Source organism: Sphaerodactylus townsendi, linkage group LG03, assembly GCF_021028975.2.
Source record: "Sphaerodactylus townsendi isolate TG3544 linkage group LG03, MPM_Stown_v2.3, whole genome shotgun sequence".
NCBI lineage: Eukaryota > Metazoa > Chordata > Lepidosauria > Squamata > Sphaerodactylidae > Sphaerodactylus > Sphaerodactylus townsendi.
Genome location: NC_059427.1, coordinates 14,308,908 through 14,330,607, shown reverse-complemented (window position 1 = coordinate 14,330,607; position 21,700 = coordinate 14,308,908). Strand labels below are relative to the sequence as shown.

Sequence of the window (21,700 nt, the reverse complement as noted above, 5' to 3'; positions counted from 1 at the left end):
AGAGACTGAAAAGGTGTTATCACATTAAAATAATCCGAATGGCTAGTTGGGAAAGGCCTGGCGGATGTCTGCAGGCCCTGCGGAATTGACATGTTCTCAGCATGGAACTTGCAATATACATCTGATAACACAGAAAACGTAACGAGTAGCTAGGAAATGCAGCAGTGGCAACCGGCTTTATCTCCGCTTCAATTTTCAGGCCTGGGGTTGGGGGGGGGGAAGACTCCCTACCCTTCATCCCAGGTCTCCATATCCTGTATTTCTTAGAATCCTAAAACCAGGGCTTACGTTTTTCTTTGTTTTGATCAGTACGTTCATTCTCGTGTTGTCCAGGGATATAAACTGTGCTGGTACGTTTTCGAAACGCAGCAGGTCCAACTCTACAAAGCAGAAAAGGGTAGATGGATTGTAAAGTGTGTTCTTGCGCCCTGGGGTGGGGTGGGGGGGAATCAGTAGGAAACCTCCATTGAGCGTTGCTGTCGATTCTGTCCTAATACAACTGATTCACTTTCTCATATTCTGCTTCACTGTTCAAAATACAACAACATCAGAACTGATTTGAGAACTGTATTACCAACAGGATTTATGCTCCTTTCTGATAAGATAAAAATGGCTAAGCTTCTAAATAGCTCTAATGCTGAAATCTCTGAAGCTGTTGCTACATTTTTACTCTGTGTACTGCAAGTTGTGCAATAATGAATTTTTATTGTATTTGGAATTCATGACACACTCCGGTTTTATGCCTAATAAAAGGTTTTGGATTTGGATTTGGAGGAAACCTCCATTTAGCTGCTCTTCTGCTCTCCGGTACAGAGCAAGACAGAAACTTATTGGCAGTTCCTCTTATCTGGCTATTGTTCTGCCACTCTTATTTGACCTTGGTCGATTCCCCACTTCAGAAATGAAAGTAGCGACAAACCGGTTTGGTTTGATTCGGGACCTTTTGAGAGCGGTTTCACGGTCCCCACTGCAGCTTCTGCCCCCTTGTTCCCAGAAACGTAGCAGCCACGCAGGAGTCCCCACTGTTGGCGGATCAAACGCGCAATCCGCTCAGGGGCTATCCTGATTGGCTGCTGCGTTGTGCTGGGGCGGGAATTTTTTTTATTTTCAAAAGGATGGATCCACGTCTCTGTGAGCATGGGCAGAACGACCCCATGCGGAAATGTGGAAACAGGTGATTAAAACAAAGCCCCATTTCCACGTGCCTTCGTGTAGTTGTTTTTAATTTATTTTATTTATTTATTAAATTTATAGGCCGCCTCATCCCCGAAGGGCTCGAGGCGGCTCACAACATGGCTGTTTCCAACAGCAGTTTAATACAGCATAAAAACTTAACCGATTAAAACACAACAGCAGTTAATAACAACAGATGAATTAAAACAACTAGATTGTATAGTGAATGCAAGGTAGACACAAACACACTCCTCCCACCCCCCTCCCCACAACTACAAAACGGTTAAGTGTTAAAGTGTTAAAGGGTTAAAGGGTTAAAGCCTGAAATCACGAATGTGGCGCAAAACAGAATTGACTTTCTCCATTGTGTTAAGGAGCTAAAATAAAATAAAAATTTCCTCATCCTTGGGCAGGGCTCAAACTAGCAACCTCCCACCCATCAGCACAACACTCAACCAACTGTGCTATACAACCACTACTGGTTGGTTGGGGGAAATGCAGCTTAAGTAGAACACAAGTAGAAACGGGAAAATATGCCCTCGTGGATTCGTCTTTAAGTGAACGCAAGGTTTACTGCTCCTTTGTATTGCCCCTGTTCCCTCAGATTGACATGTAGACGTCGGTTTTCGGTGCAAAAAGGGGGGGGGAAGGGGTGCGCGCGCATCACGCACACCCCGCCGTGGCCTGATTGGACAGAAAGCTCCCCGTCACTATCAGCGGCGGGAAATACGAATCTGGAATCACCCCCTCCCCCACAACTTCCCCATTGCTCCACATTCGGTGCATGTTTATTCAAAAGATTCACTTTCTTCCAGGTTCTGAAATAACATGCCCTAAGGCCTTACGCGGCCCGGGACCCTCGTACCTTCGGTACCGCATTACCCCATATGTCCCGGCTCGTCCTCTGCGATCAGCAGAGGCGAATCTACTGGAGATCCCTGGCCCCTCGATGACGCGGCTGGCCTCCACACGGGCCAGGGCCTTTACAGCCCTGGCACCGGCCTGGTGGAACACATTACCATCAGCTATTCGGGACCTGCGGGACCTTGGAGAGTTCCGCAGGGCCTGTAAAACCGAATTATTCCACCGGGCCTTCGGAGAGTCCAGCCGCCGATAATGCCCCGCCCCCCCCCCCCGCTAGTAGGGTCCCCTAACATCATTGGGACCCCTCCTCATTTTTGGAAGAGGGTGGTATATGGGTCTCGCGGGCCCTATTGTAGAATGTACCTGTTTTAAGATTTTTATGTTTTTTGTATGACTTTATGTTGTTCACTGCCCTGAGCCCTCCGGGGATAGGGCGGTATAGCAAGTTTAATAAATAATAATAATAATAATAATAATAAGGGGGCGGGGGAGCACCAAAAATGGGGCGAATGCTTGTTTGGCAATCAGGCAGTGGGAGTTCTGCTGGAAACCTGGTTATTTGGAGTGATGAGCCCGCATTTAATACAATACAATAGATCTTTATTGGCATAAGAAACAAAAGCGTGAGTATAGACCATCACTAAATTTAAAAGAGTTGTACATGGCGTCTATGAGTAGTTTTACATTCTAAAATCACACTTCATTTATAAAAATAACGAAGATTAAAAATTTTTGTCCATTCCATTGTACACGGGATTGTGAACAGGTACACTTAAAAGACAGGATTAAGATATTCGTTATTCATAGCCTATTTACTAAAAAGGTATAGCCTTCCCCAAGATCTATAAACTGTATATACTAATTAATACTATACATTAATTAAATTTCCATAAAATGCAATAAATAACAGTGAGCTCCTTATAAACACCTTCTAAAATACCCCAGGAGTATCAGAGGTATGGAGTATTTCACATTTAAATAGTTTTGTACTTGCCTATTTTACATACCTCTTAAGGACATGACTTGCAGCAAATAATTGGCTATTCTCCCAAGTATAGAAGGATTATTACTGTTTAACAATTTTGGGATTGATATTTGGGGGGGCACATTTCCCATTATTGGTAGTACTAAAGCTTCCCTCTGGGGATTATATTTTGGGCAATAACATAAAATGTGGTCCAATGTTTCCACCATGGTGGGACAGAAAGGGCATAGTCTATGTGATAGAGGCTGCTTCTCAATCCGGCCTTGCAAAAGGGCAGGGGGAAAAACATTGCATCTGGCTCGAGTCAGTACCCAGCGTTGTTTAGAATCTGGGATATGTAATAAGTATTTGGCCATCGTGCCAGGCTCAGGGTTTATACCAAAGTACAATAGGGAGCATGTTGTTGTTAAACGATTGATTAGATGTTGATAATTCCTTGATCATATATAGTCTAAGTTTAATTAGGCTATATATTTGTTGGGGGGTCCTTCAATACCAACTCTCTAATGAGAAACCCAATGAATTGAGTTTACCATTGATTATATATTCCACCACTCTAAGCTTTGGACCTCAACTAAGGCCCTATGCAGTAGGCTTCCGTGCTGTAGCTGAAAGCATTTCTTTATCCAAAACTTAAAGGTAAGTAGCCAAGCCCTGGTAGTTAATAGGTGCATGCCCGCTTGCTGAAAGCGTAGCACTTGCTAAGGCACACAATGTGGGACTCCAAATATTTTGTAGAGAAATGCTGCTATCAAAATCTTTCAACCAAGCATTGGACCAAACGGTAATCCAGATGGAACCCCGTAAAGGAGTTGTTGTAACTTTGGCCTGGAAGACCTTTAAAGCAGAGGGAATGTGCTTTGGCCTTTGGAGTAGAAAAAGTTATTCACTGCATTTTATTGTGGCAGTACATCCCTTCACCGGGCTGCATTTCTACATGTACCCATTTGGTGTTGTATTGAAGATGGATCCCTAGGTATTTAAAGGATTTAACCTGTTCAATGTCCCTTCCGTGTATAGACCATTTATGGATTTTTTAAGTCTATTAGAAAAGACCATGATTTTGGTTTTTGCAGTATTTATATTTAAGCTGTTAGTTGTGCAGCAATTCGCATTACTTTGACATAAGAAGGTTGAGACCAGCTCTAGTTCTGAGAGAGTAGAATTGCATCATCCGCATAAAGCAGGATGGGAGTTGGGATGTTATCTAGGACTGGACAACATGTGTTTCTATTGCTGTTAAAGTTGGAGCCAAATCATTTAGAAACAGAGATTAAACAACGTGGGGCCAAAATACATCCTTGTTTTTTTTTTTACACCGGTTGTTGTTAAAATTTTGAGTGAGTATTCCCTCTTGTGCACACCCTCACCTGGGAATAAGTTTTATGGTATAATAGTCTTATCAAGGAGAGTAGTCTCATTTACCCCCAGAATTTCAAGTTTTCGCCAGAGCTTGTTTCCTTCCAACTGGAATCAAACTTCTGTAAATCCAAGAAAAGGCAACATACAGTTTGGAACGCCTTTCCTGATGTATTTATGGAAAATTGGAATCAAGGAGTAAACAATGATGCAACGTAGGCATACCCTTCCTAAAACCAATTTGTTCCGCCTCTAATATTTTATCTCTGCTCAATCCACTTTTGTAGATCGCATTGAGCAGGAGCTTTGCATACAATTTTCCTGCTACTGATAACAGGCTAATTCTTTGGCCTATAATTAGCTGGTAATGTAAGTAGGGGATCACCTTTCTTATAATTGGAACAATAACAGCATTGGTCCAAATCCCGGCATTTTGGTCTGTTATTGATCTCAGTGAAAAGTTTTGCTAATATAGGGTGACCACCAGTCCACAAATTCCCTTTAAATAAATCTTGGGGAGCTGGTCAGGCCCAGATGATTTATAAGGTTTTAGATGTCTAATAAGATTTTTTATTTCTAACTCCGTGACTGGTGGCCAAAAGGGTTCACTGATCAAATAGTCAATGTCAGGAGGTGAAGTTTCCGCAGACAGTCCCCGAAAATATTGACTAAAATAATCAAACCATTGGACTTGGATCGAGAAGTGTTACAGAGGGAAGAGTGACTGCTCGTTCTTTTGGCTACTATCTGCCAAAATTTCCTGGTATTCTTATCTCTCGCTGCTCGTATAAGAGCATCCCATTCGTCTTCCGCATTTAATCGTGAGTGGGAAATCGACCCTTAAGGGGCTTTATTTTTGATATTGCTTTACTTCCATCAGATCCTCTGAAGATGCCAGCCACAGAGGCAGGCGAAACGCCAGGAGAGAATGCTGCTAGAACACGGCCATACAGCCCGGAAACCACACAGCACCCCGGTGATTCCGGACGTGAAAGCCTTCGATAATACATAGTTTGATTTTTACTTTTGAAAGACTGTGCAGTGGCTACGAAGTAGGATGAGGGTTACTTCTATCTTGCCTTTCCTGCATGTATTCTTTAAAAAAAAACGAAACCCAGAGGATTTACATACCCACAAATACTTCCCAAAATGTAGCTTTCTGTTTTTGATTATATGGACTCATCCTATCCAGCCTCTCTTGCAAAGCAGTATTGAGCAATAATGGTTGAAAATGCTGACTCGTGTGTATGATTAAGAAATAATATTTTTCCTGAAACAGGATTAAAAAATAAAATAAAAGCAGAAGGTGGGCTCTCTCCACTTCATTATTGTATTTTGCAGTGTTTTGCTTCCACCATCCCAGTGTATGATTTATTTATTTTTACATATATGCCAGTGATGGCGAACCTTTTCGAGACCGAGTGCCCAAATTGCAACCCAAAACCCACTCGTTTATCGCAAAGTGCCAACACGGCAATTTAACCTGAATAACCCCCTCAAGCTGGGCCAGTCAGCTGTAGCCTCCGCAAGTCTCACATAATGCTGCCTCCATGCCTCTCTATAGCATCTTGTCAGCCCCCAAGCAGCATCCCCCTGGAGTACAGGCACGAGGCCCGCCAGCCTCCCTCCTCGCTGCAGTGCACGCACATCAAGTTCAATGGCCCAGGCCAGCCTAGATGTGGGGGGGGGCGATTCCCCCCGCCACGACAAACTCTGTGCACGCGTGCCCACAGAGAGGGCTCTGAGTGCCACCTCTGGCACCCGTGCCATAGGTTCGCCATCACTGATATATGCACTAAGTATTAAACTCAACAGGAACGGTGCTGATCTTTCCCCCCTTCCTAAGGGTTAAACTGCCACGAATAACTCGAACACTAAGTTGCAGAGGTGGTTGTGGACAATTGAGGAATTCACCATGAAGGCTGAACATATTGCTGGACACGACGATATGGTTGCAGATTTCCTTTCCAGGAAGGACATGAACTCATAAAGTGGACTTACTCCTAGTTATAGTATTATGCTAGATGACTTGTGTGTATGTTCAGTAATGCAAGGTATGCTATCTTGTACTGTCATAGAATAGATTTGTTTGGATTTTCAGCAAAGCACCCTTCTGTAAAATAATGCATTTTCACTTGAATTGTAGGAGTGTGTGTTCTGTGTTCAGTTCTGGTCGCCACATCTCAAAAAGGATATCGAGGAGATAGAAAAAGTGCAGAGAAGGGCAACGAGGATGATTGAGGGACTGGAGCACCTTCCCTATGAGGAGAGGCTGCAGCGTTTGGGACTCTTTAGTTTGGAGAGGAGACGTCTGAGGGGGGATATGATTGAAGTCTATAAAATTATGCATGGGATAGAAAATGTTGACAGAGAGAAATTTTCCTTTCTTTCTCACAATACTAGAACCAGGGGGCATTCATTGAAAATGCTGGGGGGAAGAAATTAGGACTAATAAAAGGAAACACTTCTTCACGCAACGTGTGATTCTCTGGGAGCATTTTAAAACCTTATTTAAGCACTGCTTCCGTCAAAACTAGCACTATCTGTACTGGGATGCCAAGACACCTAGTAGTTTCTCTACTTGTCCAGTGTACTCACCGTGATCCTTGCATGTTGCCGTCTCCGGCTTTTTCAGAGCTCTGTTGGCGCCTGCGGTGCAAGGAAGGCAAACCGGCCTGCAAAGGAGGCATATGTTTCTGTGGTTGGCTTGGATGTTGCAGACAGAATTGGGGAGGAGGGGTGTGGGTGGGAATGTTAGAACAGCCCCAGCAAGAACAGCAGAGAAGCGTAACCCAGAAGCAAATCTAGGGAAAAGGTAGCCTGGTGCAAAATCTGAGATTTCCGTGTCATTGTCCCCCCACCGGTATGGGCGGCTGCCCTCCCACCCCCCCACAACCAAACAACTTTTTTTGCACCAGGTCATCTCAAAGTCACCAGGAGGAGGGGTGTGTGGGGGGGGGACATGAACTAAATGGCTGCAGCCTGGGGACATTTCACCCCATATATCCCCGTGGTCGATACGCCCCTGCCAAGGCCTGTAGGTGTACTATGATTCTGTACAAAAATCAGTTCCTGAGCACTTCAGCTTTTGTTTAAAGATTAATGTGCACGTTCCTAGCCCTTATTGAAGATGGAACGTGGTAGGGAGTTGCCTGATGAAACCACAGAAGCCAGAGGGGTGGCTAAAGGAGCAGCAGTGGTGTAGGAGGTTAAGAGCTCGTGTATCTAATCTGGAGGAACCGGGTTTGATTCCCAGCTCTGCCGCCTGAGCTGTGGAGGCTTCTCTGGGGAATTCAGATTAGCCTGTACACTCCCACACACGCCAGCTGGGTGACCTTGGGCTAGTTACAGCTTCTTGGAGCTCTCTCAGCCCCGCCCACCTCACAGGGTGTTTGTTGTGAAGGGGGAAGGGCAAGGAGATTGTAAGCCCCTTTGAGTCTCCTACAGGAGAGAATGGGGAGACATAAATCTAAACTCTTCTTCTTCTTCTAAATAAGTTTCCTGGTACATTGGAGGGGAGTAGGACCTCAGCATCCTGCATGATTCTTCGACCTTCTCCAAGATCAGCAAAACTAGAATTATGCAAAGTGGGACAAATGTATGCAGACAGGCACGATAGGATACAGAACACAGATTATTTTGGGTACAGAACCAGGATTGTGTAATAACAGAATTTCAATATTTGTGCCATAGTAATAGAACATCCATCTCAACGTAGAGCATTTATGCTGGCTCGGTTTAACTCCTTCCCCTCTAAAGTGATGGGAGGAAGATATCAAGGCATACCAATCTCAGAGAGATGGTGTCCGGGCCCATCAAATGAGGTGGATTCAATCCAGCATATCCTCTTAAACTGTCAGTTCTATTCTTCCCTACGTAGCACTTATATTACTCCTTAAAACAAAACCTAGCCTACCTGTAACATACATAGCACCCTATTTACTAAATGACCGATCCCCTGAAACAACTCTCAAGGTTGCAATTTTTTTTAGCAGAAGTAATTAACAACAAACGTTACCAAAACCCTGAGCTCACGTAGACATATAAGTCATAAATACATGGGCTCACTCGTGATTTAATAAAATGACAAACGTGAGCCGTTCCCTAATGTAAATGGATTTGAACTGCTTGACGCTAAACAATATGTCCTATATCCGATGTTCTGTATATATAATTATTTTATTATAACTTGGATGTTAGCTTATTTTGTACTTATGTACAGAATCTATTGTTTGTAGATATCTTAAGTTATGCCTAATAAAGGTTTGCTGTGCAACTCTGGGTGTAATAGTTAGAACTGCGCTGGAGACACAGAAGCAGCTAATCAGTTTATTGGGCAAGGGGTTAACTGCAGGATGGTAGGTAGCGTTTCCCAACCCAAAACCCCCTCCCCCAAATGCAGTGGTGGGATTCAATTAATTTAACAACTGGTTGTTTACAAGCAGTATTTTAACAACCGGTTCTGCCGAAGCGGTGCAAATCTGCTGAATCCCACCACTGCCCCAATGCTATTTACTCCATTGGATATGCTATGCAAGCAGCTTACATAATTATTCTCAGAGGCAAACCCACACAGCTAGAGAGTAATTGGAAGTGACACAAACAGTGCAGGGAGAATTTCACACATATACACACACACATGCAGGGCCGCAGCAGCATCTATTTACCAAGGGAAATCATTCTGGAGATGTCACTGTAGATCTTCCAGCATCTCATCTGCTGCAAGGGTGGACTGACCATTGAGGCCACCAAGAAACATTTAGGTAGGTCAAAAAGCCCAAGGGGCCACTGCTTCCCCTGCTGGGGCCACCCCAACTCAGGCCCTGCCCTGGAGCAAAGAGACTCAGTCTGGCTGCGGCAAAGGTTGGGATGCATCAGCCTGGCCTCACCACAGCGAAGGCTGGGACACGCCCTCCTGGCCTCACCACACCTGGCCATGTACCTCCAGCGGAGGGCAGGCTCTCCCTCCCTTGTGAGTGGCGGGGCACAGGTAAGCTGGGAAAAGGACCCTTTTCAAGAGCCATCCTCTCACCCCCATCCATCCCTACTCTGGTGTGAGTCTTGTGCAAGACTTTTGCTACAACTGATCTCAGTAGCAAATAGACTTCACTATCATAATATCATCATGGGGAAGAGGCACTTTGCACGTGCTCAGAGGAACTCTGTCATGTTAACCCCCCCCCCCCTTTTGTTTTTCAAAGGCTATTCATACAACTCTGTTAGTGTTCCGATTCCCGGACACGGTTTTGAGCTCCTTAGAAAAAGTGGGACAGGAAACGTACTAGATCCGTGGTGGCGAACCTTTGACACTCCAGATGTTATGGACTACAATTCCCATCAGCCCCTTTCGGCATGGCCAATTGGCCATGCTGGCAGAGGCTGATGGGAATTGTAGTCCATAACATCTGGAGTGCCAAAGGTTCGCCACCACTGTACTAGATAGATCAGTCAACTGAACTTGGGATGCCAGAATTTGTGAACACACAACTTTGCACATTTCCCTGACCGCCTGTGTCTCAGAAGGCAACTGCAAGGAGTACTTTGACTTCCACAGACAACGGTTCAACTATTACCTGATTTTCCCAGCTAGGTGTGCAGGCACGTCCAATTCGAGCAGGGAGACGTCATAGTCATAGAATTCTTTGATGCCCTCGGCCTCCTTCGCTCGAACGTTGTATAGCTCGTGGTCAATTCGCCTCTTTATTTGAAACACATTCCTGCCAGTGGGCTTGTCGCCTGCAGGGTAGAGGGAAAGCAAAAAAGAAGCCGCCTCAGAATTTGTTTTACTGTGAAATATTCTATTGTCCTAATAATCCTTGCTACCATTTTTCCTGCATAACCAGTATCCGAGAGAGGTCAAAAAAGGTATATGACAGGGTTCTCCAACATGACGTCCACCAAATATTTTTTGAACATGGGCAAGGCCAGGTAGGGATTTTGCCGAACAGGGTTCTGAGTGGGCACTGAAGATCTCACTGGCTCTGCACATGAGTGAAAAAGGTATTTAGGCGTCTTAGTGGATAGTTCCATGGGAATGTCCACTCAATGCATGGCAGCTGTGAAAAAGGCAAACTCTATGCTGGGGATCATTAGGAAAGGAATTGATAATAAAACTGCAAAAATTGTCATGCCCTTATATAAATAGCGGTAGATGTGCTTAACCGCACTTGGAGTAACTGTGTCTAGTTCTTGGTCACGTGATCCCTGCAAAAAGGATATTGAGGAGATAGAAAAAAAAGTGCAAGAGAGAGGGCAACAAGTGGATGATTGAGGGACCTGGAGCACCTTCCTTTATGAGGGAGAGGCTGCAGCGCTTTGGGACCCTTTTTTTTCTTTAGTTTGGAGAGTGAGACGCCTTGGAGTGGGGGGGATATAGGGATTGGGAAGTCTATAAAATTATGCATGGGAAGAAAATTGTTGACAGAGAGAAATTTTGCTGTCTTTCTCACAATACTAGAACCAGGGGGCATCCATTGAAAATGCTGGGGGGGAGAATTAGGACTAATAAAAGGAAACACTTCTTCACGCAACGCTGTGATTGGTGTTTGGAATATGCTGCCACAGGAGGTGGGTGGGATGGCCACTCACATATGGATAGCTTTAAAGGGGGGGGCTTTGGATACAGATTTATGGGAGTGAGAAGTCGATTTCATGGCTACCAATCTTGGATCCTTTTGATCTTGAGAGATTGCAAAATGCCCTTAACAGACCAGGTGATCGGGAGCAACAGCCGCAGAAGGCCATTGCTTTCACATCCTGCATGTGAGCTCCCAAAGGCACCTGGTGGGCCACTGCGAGTAGCAGAGTGCTGGACTAGATGGACTCTGGTCTGATCCAGCTGGCTTGTTCTTATGTTCTTATGTTCTTAATTGGCAACAGCAACCACCACCGCACAAAAATCTTCGCTGTGTTAATGGTGGCAATCTGTGATGTAAAGAAATTTTGTTCTCCCAGATTTGTTGGAGAGTCTGAACCTGTAGGTAGTTCACCTCAGAAAAACGTTTAAATTTGTTATGAACTATATATTGATATGCCAGGGCTATGTGGGAACTCTTGAAGAGAAGAACAGGCGGCTCAGCAAAGGCAAAGCAGAGCTGCAAAGCCCGTCCATCTCCAAGGGACCCAGCTAGACAAAAGTCAGAAAGGGACTGAGACTCTGCTAGTCTGTTTGAGCGCAACAGGCCTGAACCATTATTAATTTTTTCTGTATTTGATTTACTGTTCTGTTCGTTATCTCTTATGAAAGAAAGAAAGAGAAAAGAAATAACAAGTTGGAAAATGGTTTGCTGTAATTTTCGTTAAGTATTGAACATTGCAAGGTGGGATCAGACTATCAAAAACTGAACTCTTTTAGTTTCTGTTGAGAATAATAGAATTAAGTTGGGTTACATTTGCATCATGGGAATCAGAGGTGTAGCTATAAGGGGCCGGAGGGGGGTGCCAGGCGCATGCCGGTGGGGGCGGAAAATTGCCCCTCGCCCCACCTCGCCAGGCTTGACCCCGCCCTGCCCCCCCCAGCCTGGCCTGTTTTCAGCGAGCAGAAAACTGTTTTCAGATGGCAGAAAAAGGTAGGCAAGGGGCGGAGCCGTGGGGCCAGGGCGGAATCGCAGGCACCATTTTCCCCCGGGCGCCATTTTCTCCCCCTGTGCCCCTGATGGCAGTAGCTTAGTGTGGTGAGGGTTACCAATCTGAATGTGGGGCCTGGAGATCTCCTGGAATCACAACTGGTCTCCAGCCAACAGAGGTCAGTCCCTCTGGAGAAAATGGCTGCTATGGAAGGCGACTCAAAGGCATTATACCCAGTGGTGGGATCCAAAAATTTTAGTAACAGGTTCCCATGGTGGTGGGATTCAAACTGTGGTGTAGCGCCAATGGGGCTGGGTGGGGCACGACGGGGGCGTGGCCGGGCATTCCGGGGCGGGGCATTCCTGGGCGGGGCTGTGGTAAGGACGCAGCCGCTGCGCCGGTCATTGGGCGGGAAACAAATGCACGCAGGCACAGGCTGCCACGCACGCCGGTGCACCTCCTGCTAGACTGCTTCAAGTTCTGCGCGCTACTGCTGAGAGGAGGGCGTAACTAAGGCAAAAATTGCGTGGCAAAATCACCAATTAGTAACCCCCTCTCGGCACACACAAATAATTAGTCACCTATTCTCGGGAACCTGTGAGAACCTGCTGGATCCCACCTCTGATTATACCCTGTTGAAGTCACCCACCTCCCCCCCAAAAAACCCTCCCCAGGCTCCACCCCCAAATCTCCAGGTATTTCCTAATCCAGAGCTGGCAATCTTAGCTCAGTTTTTATCAGAAAAATGGAATGCGGAAACAATCATTCTCTTTTATCCTACGGCCACTCCAAATAAATGTGCACCCCCATCACTCCCAACCACGGTGCTTTTGAATAAAAAAACCCAGAAAGAAGTTGGAAAACATGCATATTCCTAAATTCTTATCAATGCAAATATCCGGGATTCCAGGGAAGGCACATACCCCACTATGGAGAACTTTAAACAGACACCAGTCTTTGGACCAGCACCCCCCCCCCCCCCCCCCGCCCCGGACACTCATGGTAGTTTCTAAGGCACAGTCTACAGCAGGGGTGTCCAACTCATGGCCCTCCAGATGTTCATGAACTACAATTCCCATCAGTCCCTCCCAACATGAGCATTGGCTATACTGGCAAGGGCTGATGGGAATTGTAGTTCATGAACATCTGGAGGACCACGAATTTGACACATGTGGTCTACAGCAGGGGTGTCCAACTCTGGCGCCCCAGATGTTCATGGCCTACAATTCCCATCAGTCCCAGCAGAGGCTGATGGGAATCGTAGTCCATGAACATCTGGGGCACCAGAGTTGGACACCCCTGGTCTACAGAGTCAGAGCATGTGTGGTTTAGGAATGGGCCAGAGCTGTTTCGTGGATGCTGTTTAAAAATCAACCATGTTTGTAGCGGGGATATATTTTTGTAACAAGTGGAAGGAAGGGTGCTGTTTGGGAAATTTCTTTCTTGGTCAACAACCTGCTGGAATTATTGCAATTTAATTCACAGTAAGCATAAAAATTAATGACACAACACTTTTTGGGTACGAAATTGTCCCGCAAGCATCAAGCCAGGAAAATTGCGTCATACGCAGAGGGAAGCCACACCAACAGTAGATAACTAAATAGGCTAAACTGAACCAAGACACTGATCAGTGAATATTCACACACAGAGGTTTTCCTGCATTTTCTGGAGAATGTGCATTATGTCTTTTTTGTCCTACTTCTGTTCCATCTCCATTTCCCCCTCCCCCTGGAGAGAACTTTCTTGAGATCTTCCTCAAGTCTGTTTTGGTACAGTCTTTGGAAATGGCCTTTGGATACCATGTCAATGGGGAGAGGTGTATTTTTTCATATCCTGTCCATGTTGGTGCCACTTTAAGCCATGTATCCATTATTCCCCTCCTCATATACACCAGAGAGCTTTTCTTCATGCTTAAAAAACAACTGCCAATTACTAGATTGCTATAGCATTATAACATTCTCTTGCAACAATTTACTAGTTCACGGTATTCTTTTTTTTAAAGGTAAGTTTGTAGCCCTTTTTCATTGTGGAATTGTAAGGGCAAACACACCTTTCCCCTCACAGCCCCACAATAAAGGCCAGATACTTACTTTTTAAAACATGAAAGCTGGGAACGTATACATTGTTTGAATACATTGGTATAACACTATAGTGTTCTAGCAACTTCTGATTGCAGCAGCAATGAAAACTACATGGATAATCATTTCTGACCATAGTGCTGAGGACCTTTTGGCAGAAGCGTATTGAGGGGAAATGGCGCCTGGGGGCAACACCTCCTCCAGGTGCCCCCCATGCTCAGGGGCCTCAGGGGCGGGGCTCAGACTGAGCCCTGCTCACACCTCCCTGCAGGGAGGAAGGCTCCCTCGGCGCCCCCCCCCCACATAATGAAATGGTGTGTGCCCCAGCTGCCATTTCATCATGTGGGGGGCGCCCAGCACCCCCCCATGTGACAGAAAGGCATGCGTCCAGGGACATGGGTGACCCCATGTCCCTATAGCAGTGGTGGTGAACCTATGGCACAGGTGGCAGAGGTGGCACTCAGAGCCCTCTCTGTGGGCACGTGTGCACAGAGTTTGTCATGTGATAATAGTAAGCCAAATTATTTCTGTGGGAGATTATTTGCCAGCATTAAACCTAAGCACCTAGTTCTTAAAAGGGGAAGCTAGTGTAAGGTAACCCTGTTAAGCACTGTTAGTAAACCCCACTGATTTTCATGGGAAGAACGAAGCATGCCATCCCTTTGCCTGGGAGTAGGCTCGGTCTGTCTGGCTTAATGGGGTTTGCCATGCCTGAGTAAGAAACCCTCCTAGGGTCGTGATTCACCCGTTCGAAGCGTTGCACAGTTGCTTCAAAGTAAAGCCACCGACTACCACCAAGCTTACTTCTGAGTAACGCACGCCTCGGAGCCAACCGTTTGTTCTAAACTAAAACCTCACTATTCAGGTTAAATTGCCATGTTGGCACTTTGCAATAAATAAGTGGGTTTTGGGTTGCAGTTTGGGCACTCGGTCTTGAAAAGGTTCGCCATCCCTGCCCTATAGGCTGCATGTCTCTGCCTTTTGGATATAGCTTTTGTGTTGGGCCTTGGTTCCCCAGCCCTTCTGAAGTCAAGGAGAGACCTACATTGGTGGTAGAAAGTGATATCAAGATGCAGCTGAGATATGGCAACTCCATAGCATATCAAGGCAAGAGATGAACAGAGGTGGTTTGCCATTGCCTTCCTCTGTACAGCAACCCTGCACTTCTTTGGTGGTCTCCCATATAAGTACTAAACAGGGCCAACCTTCTTTAGCTTTTGAGTTCTGATGAGATCAGGCTAGCCTGGTCTCCTTCTAGGGCAGGAGTTATCTCCCCAGAATCCTTCCAGCATCAAACGACCATGATGGACATTATCTTTTGTTACTTACCCAGAATGACAGTCCAGCTGGGAGTGTGGTTAAACCTGCCGAAGCAGTGAGCAGCTGTTAGGACCCATGTCCTTGCGATCAAGGCACCCCGACAAGAAGGTTCTTTCTGTGTCTGTAATGAGAGAGACCGAGGAAGATGATTCAGTGCTGAGACACACAATGCACAATAAATGTTGGAACTTGCTGCCGCAAGATGTAGCAATGGCTGCTAGCTTAGGCTTAGGCTAAATGTTATGACTTTTAACAAACTGGGTTCAGGGCACCGAGGAACTGCCTTTTAAAGGGCTGCAGGGGCCTAATTCTGCTAGGGACTGTGACATGGCGGGAGGTGCTCCTGCCTCCACCCCCACCATTTTCCCAAGCCAAATGGAGAGCTACATGGGCACAACTCATTAGAAGTCTTAACATCTAGTTCAAGGGATGTACCTAGTTCTGTCCCCAAGACACTAGGACCCAAGCAGAGAATTCTAGAACCAAGAAGGTCCAGGAAATGGCAGATTACTGTATATACTCGAGTATAAGCTGACTTTTTCAGCACATTTTTTATACGGCCGGAGCTGGGGCTGCTGTGGGGATCCAGTAAGCAGGTTGCTGCTTTTTTTCTAACTCACCAGAGAGCCATAAAAACAAGCTGTAAGGACAGCCTGCATAGCATTACAACTAGGTTGTGTGTGTGTGTGTGTGTGTGTGTGTGTGTGTGTGTGTGTGTGTGTGTGTGTGTGTGTGTTAAAAGAAACCGAGGCATTTCTCTCCTAAGGGTTATTGGTGCGTTGCATTCTAGATTAATACAATTCTTCATACAGTAGTTTACTGCCAAATACTGATGTTGCTGAAGACAAAGACTTTCTTTGGAGCAAAGTTTAGGCTGGCATGGCTATGAATTCCAGAATTATTCTACATTTGGAGGAAAACAGTAGTTCATTTGTGCTCCTAGAGTGCTGGAAAGCTGCTCATCCCTAATGCAAACTCTATTAAGCAACTCTATCTCATCTTGCTCCCAAATCTTCTGTTTTTAACTGCTACTGAGTCAAGTTTGAAGGCTTATACACGAGTCAATAAGTTTCCCAGTTTTTTGTGGTAAAATTAGGTGTCTTGGCTTATATTCGGGTCAGCTTATACTCAAGTATATACGGCAATATATAATTCTACTATCATCTTTTAGTGGAAAAGAGTATAGCTGAGCAGCAACAAGAGGGATGATGGCTTAACTTCTTTTTCCCAGCTTATGCAGCTTATGGCTACATTAATTAAAATGTAAATGTAATATGGAGGGTATTTTGGAGATCTGGGAGGGGGGAATTAAATATTACGTTAGGAAAAGCAACTGGTGTTACTTACACTTTGTTGGAGAAACACATGCCATGGTTGCTGTTGTAACCAATTGGCGCTAGCAGAGTTGTTTGCCATACCGCATAGATCCTCTAGATCTCTTGGATCTGAGAATAACGGAAAGGAAAGGAGGGACATTTATTCTCGATGCATGTTGCTTTCTTACAAGCTGGCATAGAGCCAGACCTGAGTAATGAGTCATCAAACATTACCAACTGGTGTTTGTTCTGCAACTGAGGCCCCATCCGCACATGCAGAATAATGCACTTACAATCCGCTTTCACAATGGTTTGCAAGTGGATTTGGCTACTCCGCACAGTAAAATCCAGCTGCAACGTGCCTTGAAAGTGGATTGAAAGTGCATTATTCTGCATGTGTGGAAGGGGCCTGAATGTAAATCAGTCGATGGCGCCACACTTTTTTCAGTCGTTTACATGGAAACTTGAAACACTGAGGTGATGCTCTTTGGCCGATTGTTCACTGGTGCTCTGCCAAGTCGCGAGGGTAATTTTCTTCCAGGGCAGAGATTTCTGAACTGACAGGATCCCACTTGCATCACTGAACATCCCAGAAGACCAGCAGTTAGTGAGAGCGGGAAAACCCTGATGTTTCCCCCACACTTTGGGGTTTCGCTCCCTCCAGGACACTCCCTCCTGCAACACAACACTGAAGATTGTTGGCTTGTTTTTGAGTCCTTTAAATGTATTATCAATATTCCTTAGATCAATATTGTGTGGACTGCTATCATTGTGTTTTTTTAAAAGCAATGCTGGCTGTTGATCCCTGTGAAAAGTTGGGGGGAGGGCAGAGGTGGGATCCAGCAGGTTCTCACAGGTTCCCGAGAGTAGGTTACTAATTATTTGTGTGTGCCGAGAGGGGGTTACTCATTGGTGATTTTGCCACGTGATTTTGGCCTTAGTTACGCCCCTCCTCTGCTCCTCAGCAGTAGTATGCAGAACTTGAAGCAGTCTAGCAGGAGGTGCACCGGCGTGTTTCCCGCTCAAGGACTGGCGCAGCAGCTGCGTCCTTGCCACAGCCCCGCCCAGCAATGCCCCGCCCCTGGAATGCCCAGACACGCCCCCATTGTGCCCCGCCCAGCCCCACTGGCACTACGCCACTGTTTGAATCCCACCACCATGGGAACCTGTTACTAAAATGTTTGGATCCCACCACTGGGGCAGGGTCCCCCACACTTCGCGGAGATAGATAGCTGCCATTTCCCTATAAAAACAAAAAACAGTGACAGCAATCTGACAATATTGACATAAAGAATATCAACATTACATTGGAAGGGCTCCAAAAAAAAAAGCCAGCAATCTTCAGTCTTGTGCTGGACAAGGAAGCGACTCGGAAGGAAGGGCAGGCAAGCCATACAAGCCACGCAGCAGGCAGTGGGGTATCTTTTCACATACAAAGAAATGTGAGGAGACCCCATTGCAAAGCTACTGCAGGGTGAGGCGTATTGTGGGAAGCACTCCATGCAGAATTGGCCTTTAGCTACTTCCTCAGCATTTCGTGTCCCTTCATTCCCACACATCCACACTTCCTGTTCAGTTCAGGAGTGTCACCTTACTTGAGCTCAAACGGGTATATCTTTGAAAAACTCTCAGCAGCAATCTCTTCCACACTTTCCCCTATAACAGTGGTGGCAAATCTATGGCACGGGTCCCAGAGGTGGCACTCAGAGCCCTCTCTGTGGGCACACACAAACAGAGTCGCACCCCCCCCCCCCCATCTAGGCTGGCCTGGGCCGCTGGGCTCAATTATTAGCATTAAACCTAAGACCTAGTTTTGGGGAAGCAGTGTAGGTAACCCTGTTAAGCGCTGTTAAACCCCATTGATTTTCATGCGAAGAACTAAAGCATGATTTTTTACCTGGCAGTAAGCTCAGTTGCTGGCAATGGGAATTGCTTCTGAGTAAATTCTCCTAGGGCCGTGATTCACCCGTTGGAAGAGTTGCACGGTTGCTTCAAAGCAAAGTCACCGACTACCACCAAGCTTACTCCCGAGTAACACACGTCTCGGAGCCAACCATTTTTTCTAAACTAAAGCCTCAGTATTCAGGTTAAATTGCTATGTTGACACTTTGTGATAAATAAGTGGGTTTGGGGTTGCAATTTGGGCACTCGGTCTCGAAAAGGTTCACCATCACTGCCCTATAATCTCAGTTGCTAATTTTATCGTTTCTTTATACTTTGCTCCCAAACCAATCCTGCTCCTTCCCTCTCAATCCATCTGGGTGAGGGACTGGACTCACCCAGAACATCCTCAAAGGCTTTTCTGAGCTCCGCAGGACCTTTCAGTATGAAGACGTGTCTCTCGCCCTCCTTCTTAGATGCCACCTCATTCATGGCGTTCCAGTCCACATCCAGGTTTCCAACACCAAAGACATAGATATCTGAATGAGTCACATAAACACATCTTATGGGGTGAACTCAAACTCATGAAAGTTTACGCTAGAACAATTCTGTTTGTTAAATGCATTTATTCTGCTGCCACAGTCTACCCTACCCATTGAGGAAAGAAAATGTTACTAGTGAACTTACAAGTAAGAATTGGCAGTCCTCGCAGCTAGCAATGAATGAGGTAAGATGAACCCGGTGTATTAGGAAACATCTGAAAGGGATAGGCTTTTACTTGACTTCTAAAACAATTTCTAAATGTGAACAACTTCCGGTCTCATATTTTCCCCACCCTTCCTCCAAGGAGCTCAAAACAATGTATACATGATTGGGATTCCTCTATTGCAGTGATGGCGAACCTACGGCACGGGTGCCAGAGGGGGCACTCGGAGCCCTCTCTGTGGGCACGCGCACACAGAGTTCGTCATGTGGAGGGCGGAAAATCACCCTCCCCCTCACACACACATCTAGGCTGGCCTGGGCCACTTAGCACGACGTGCGCGCACCGTGGTGAGCAGGGAGGACTCGGCTGGTGGGCCTGGTGCCTGTGCTCCAGGTAGCTGCTGCCCGAGGGGGGGATGCGCAGAGGAGGCAGAGATGCTAGAGAGGCACAGAGCGGTGCGCGCGGGACTTGCTGGAGGCTAGAGCAGGCTGGCCCCTACTCGAGCGGGTGAGGCGGAGGAAGAGGGAGCCAACCGTTTTTTCTAAACTAAAACCTCAGCATTCAGGTTAAATTGCCGGGTTGGCACTTTGCGATAAATAAGTGGGTTTTGGGTGGCAATTTGGGCACTCGGTCTCGAAAAGGTTCGCCATCACTGCTCTATTGTCATCCTCACAAAAGATCCTGTCAGGGAGATTTGGCTGAGAGACAGTGATTGGTCCAAGGGGATTCAACAAGCGTCATGGCAAAGTGGGGACTTGAACTTGGATCACCCCAGTCCCAATTGGACACTCTGACCATTACATCACATCCCTTGTCAACAAGCAACGAGCTTCCCTGTCAGGCCTGGCTTGTGCTGGGGCTGAAGCCAAGGTCACACCTGCAACTTGCTGTTATCTGCAGCATGAGGGCCTTTCTGTTTTCCAATGGCTTGCTTGTAACTAGCAAAGTATGCAAACCTTCTCCCTCTCTCCCATTTCCTGGAGAAGGGAGTATGTCGGTTGCTGGCCTTGGGCAAACCCATAACAATGCTGTATTCACACTATCCTTTTCTCAGGCAGGCAATTGTGGGAATCAGCGAGAGGGGAGAACATCTGAATGGGTAACGTTTGGAGATATATACTAGCTGCAAAAGTTTGAGCGCCAGCTCTGGCTTTTTGCAGCCCAGGTCTTGACACAGTTCAATGAAGCTGTTCTGTCCTCTCTTCATCTGTTGAAGTTTCACTTCCCATGGGCCTACCACTTCCTTGTTTTTTTCTGTCCTGTGAACTTAACCAAAACCTGTTTTTTTTTGTTGTGTTTAGCATCTCTCACTAGCCTTTCCTCATACTGAGCTTTAGCTTTTCTCCCTACAATTACAGGTTATTTGTGGGGTAAGTATGGCTGAGGGAGTTCTGAGAGAACTATGACTGGGCCAAGGTCACTCAGCAGGCTTAAGAACATAAGAACATAAGAACAAGCCAGCTGGATCAGACCAGAGTCCATCTAGTCCAGCTCTCTGCTACTCGCAGTGGCCCACCAGGTGCCTTTGGGAGTTCACATGTAGGATGTGAAAGCAATGGCCTTCTGTGGCTGTTGCTCCCGAGCACCTGGACTGTTAAGGCATTTGCAATCTCAGATCAAAGAGGATCAAGATTGGTAGCCATAAATCGACTTCTCCTCCATAAATCTGTCCAAGCCCCTTTTAAAGCTATCCAGGTTAGTGGCCATCACCACCTCCTGTGGCAGCATATTCCAAACACCAATCACACGTTGCGTGAAGAAGTGTTTCCTTTTATTAGTTCTAATTCTTCCCCCCAGCATTTTCAATGAATGCCCCCTGGTTCTAGTATTGTGAGAAAGAGAGAAAAATTTCTCTCTGTCAACATTTTCTACCCCATGCATAATTTTATAGACTTCAATCATATCCCCCCTCAGACGTCTCCTCTCCAAACTAAAGAGTCCCAAACGCTGCAGCCTTTCCTCATAAGGAAGGTGCTGCAGTCCCTCAATCATCCTCGTCGCCCTTCTCTGCACTTTTTCTATCTCTTCAAGGCTTTTAGGCCTTCTCTGCACTTTTTCTATCTCTTTTAGGCTTCATGTGGAGGAGTGGGGAACCATATTAGAGTCCGCTGCTCTTAACCATACTGAGCTTGTGTGCAAAGTTGGCATTCTTTCCCAGAGCTCCTGAGGAATCCCCTGCCAATCTTTATGAGAAATTAGGTTTACACAGTGAAGAGGAGGGGCCCTCCCTAAAGTCTGACTACATAAACATTGCTTTAACAAAGCGGGCTTTATCCAGCTTACCCAGATAGTCTTTCCGGTTTTCTTTCACATTCAGGAAGTCTTCTATCTTGCTCACAGCATTTGTGGCGGAGCCGCCCATATTGGACTTCCCTAAAAGAACACCCAAATAATTTAGCAAGAGGGGTGATATTTCCCAGCCCACTCACAAGGGTGCCATTGAGGTAAACGT

General features: G+C 46.1%; 1 protein-coding gene across 1 annotated transcript in view; it reads right to left on the bottom strand.

The window, feature by feature from the left end:
- Window positions 1–21,700, bottom strand: part of CFB (complement factor B) — an 86,960-nt gene that overhangs the window by 40,266 nt on the left and 24,994 nt on the right. Inside the window, exons 9-15 of the mRNA XM_048487245.1 lie at window positions 21,532–21,621; window positions 18,941–19,081; window positions 16,693–16,790; window positions 15,355–15,466; window positions 9,955–10,117; window positions 6,980–7,056; window positions 289–380 (exon numbers count right to left, since the gene is read on the bottom strand). Of these exons, the coding sequence (XP_048343202.1) occupies window positions 289–380; window positions 6,980–7,056; window positions 9,955–10,117; window positions 15,355–15,466; window positions 16,693–16,790; window positions 18,941–19,081; window positions 21,532–21,621 (773 nt within the window). The remainder of the gene's footprint in view (window positions 1–288; window positions 381–6,979; window positions 7,057–9,954; window positions 10,118–15,354; window positions 15,467–16,692; window positions 16,791–18,940; window positions 19,082–21,531; window positions 21,622–21,700) is intronic.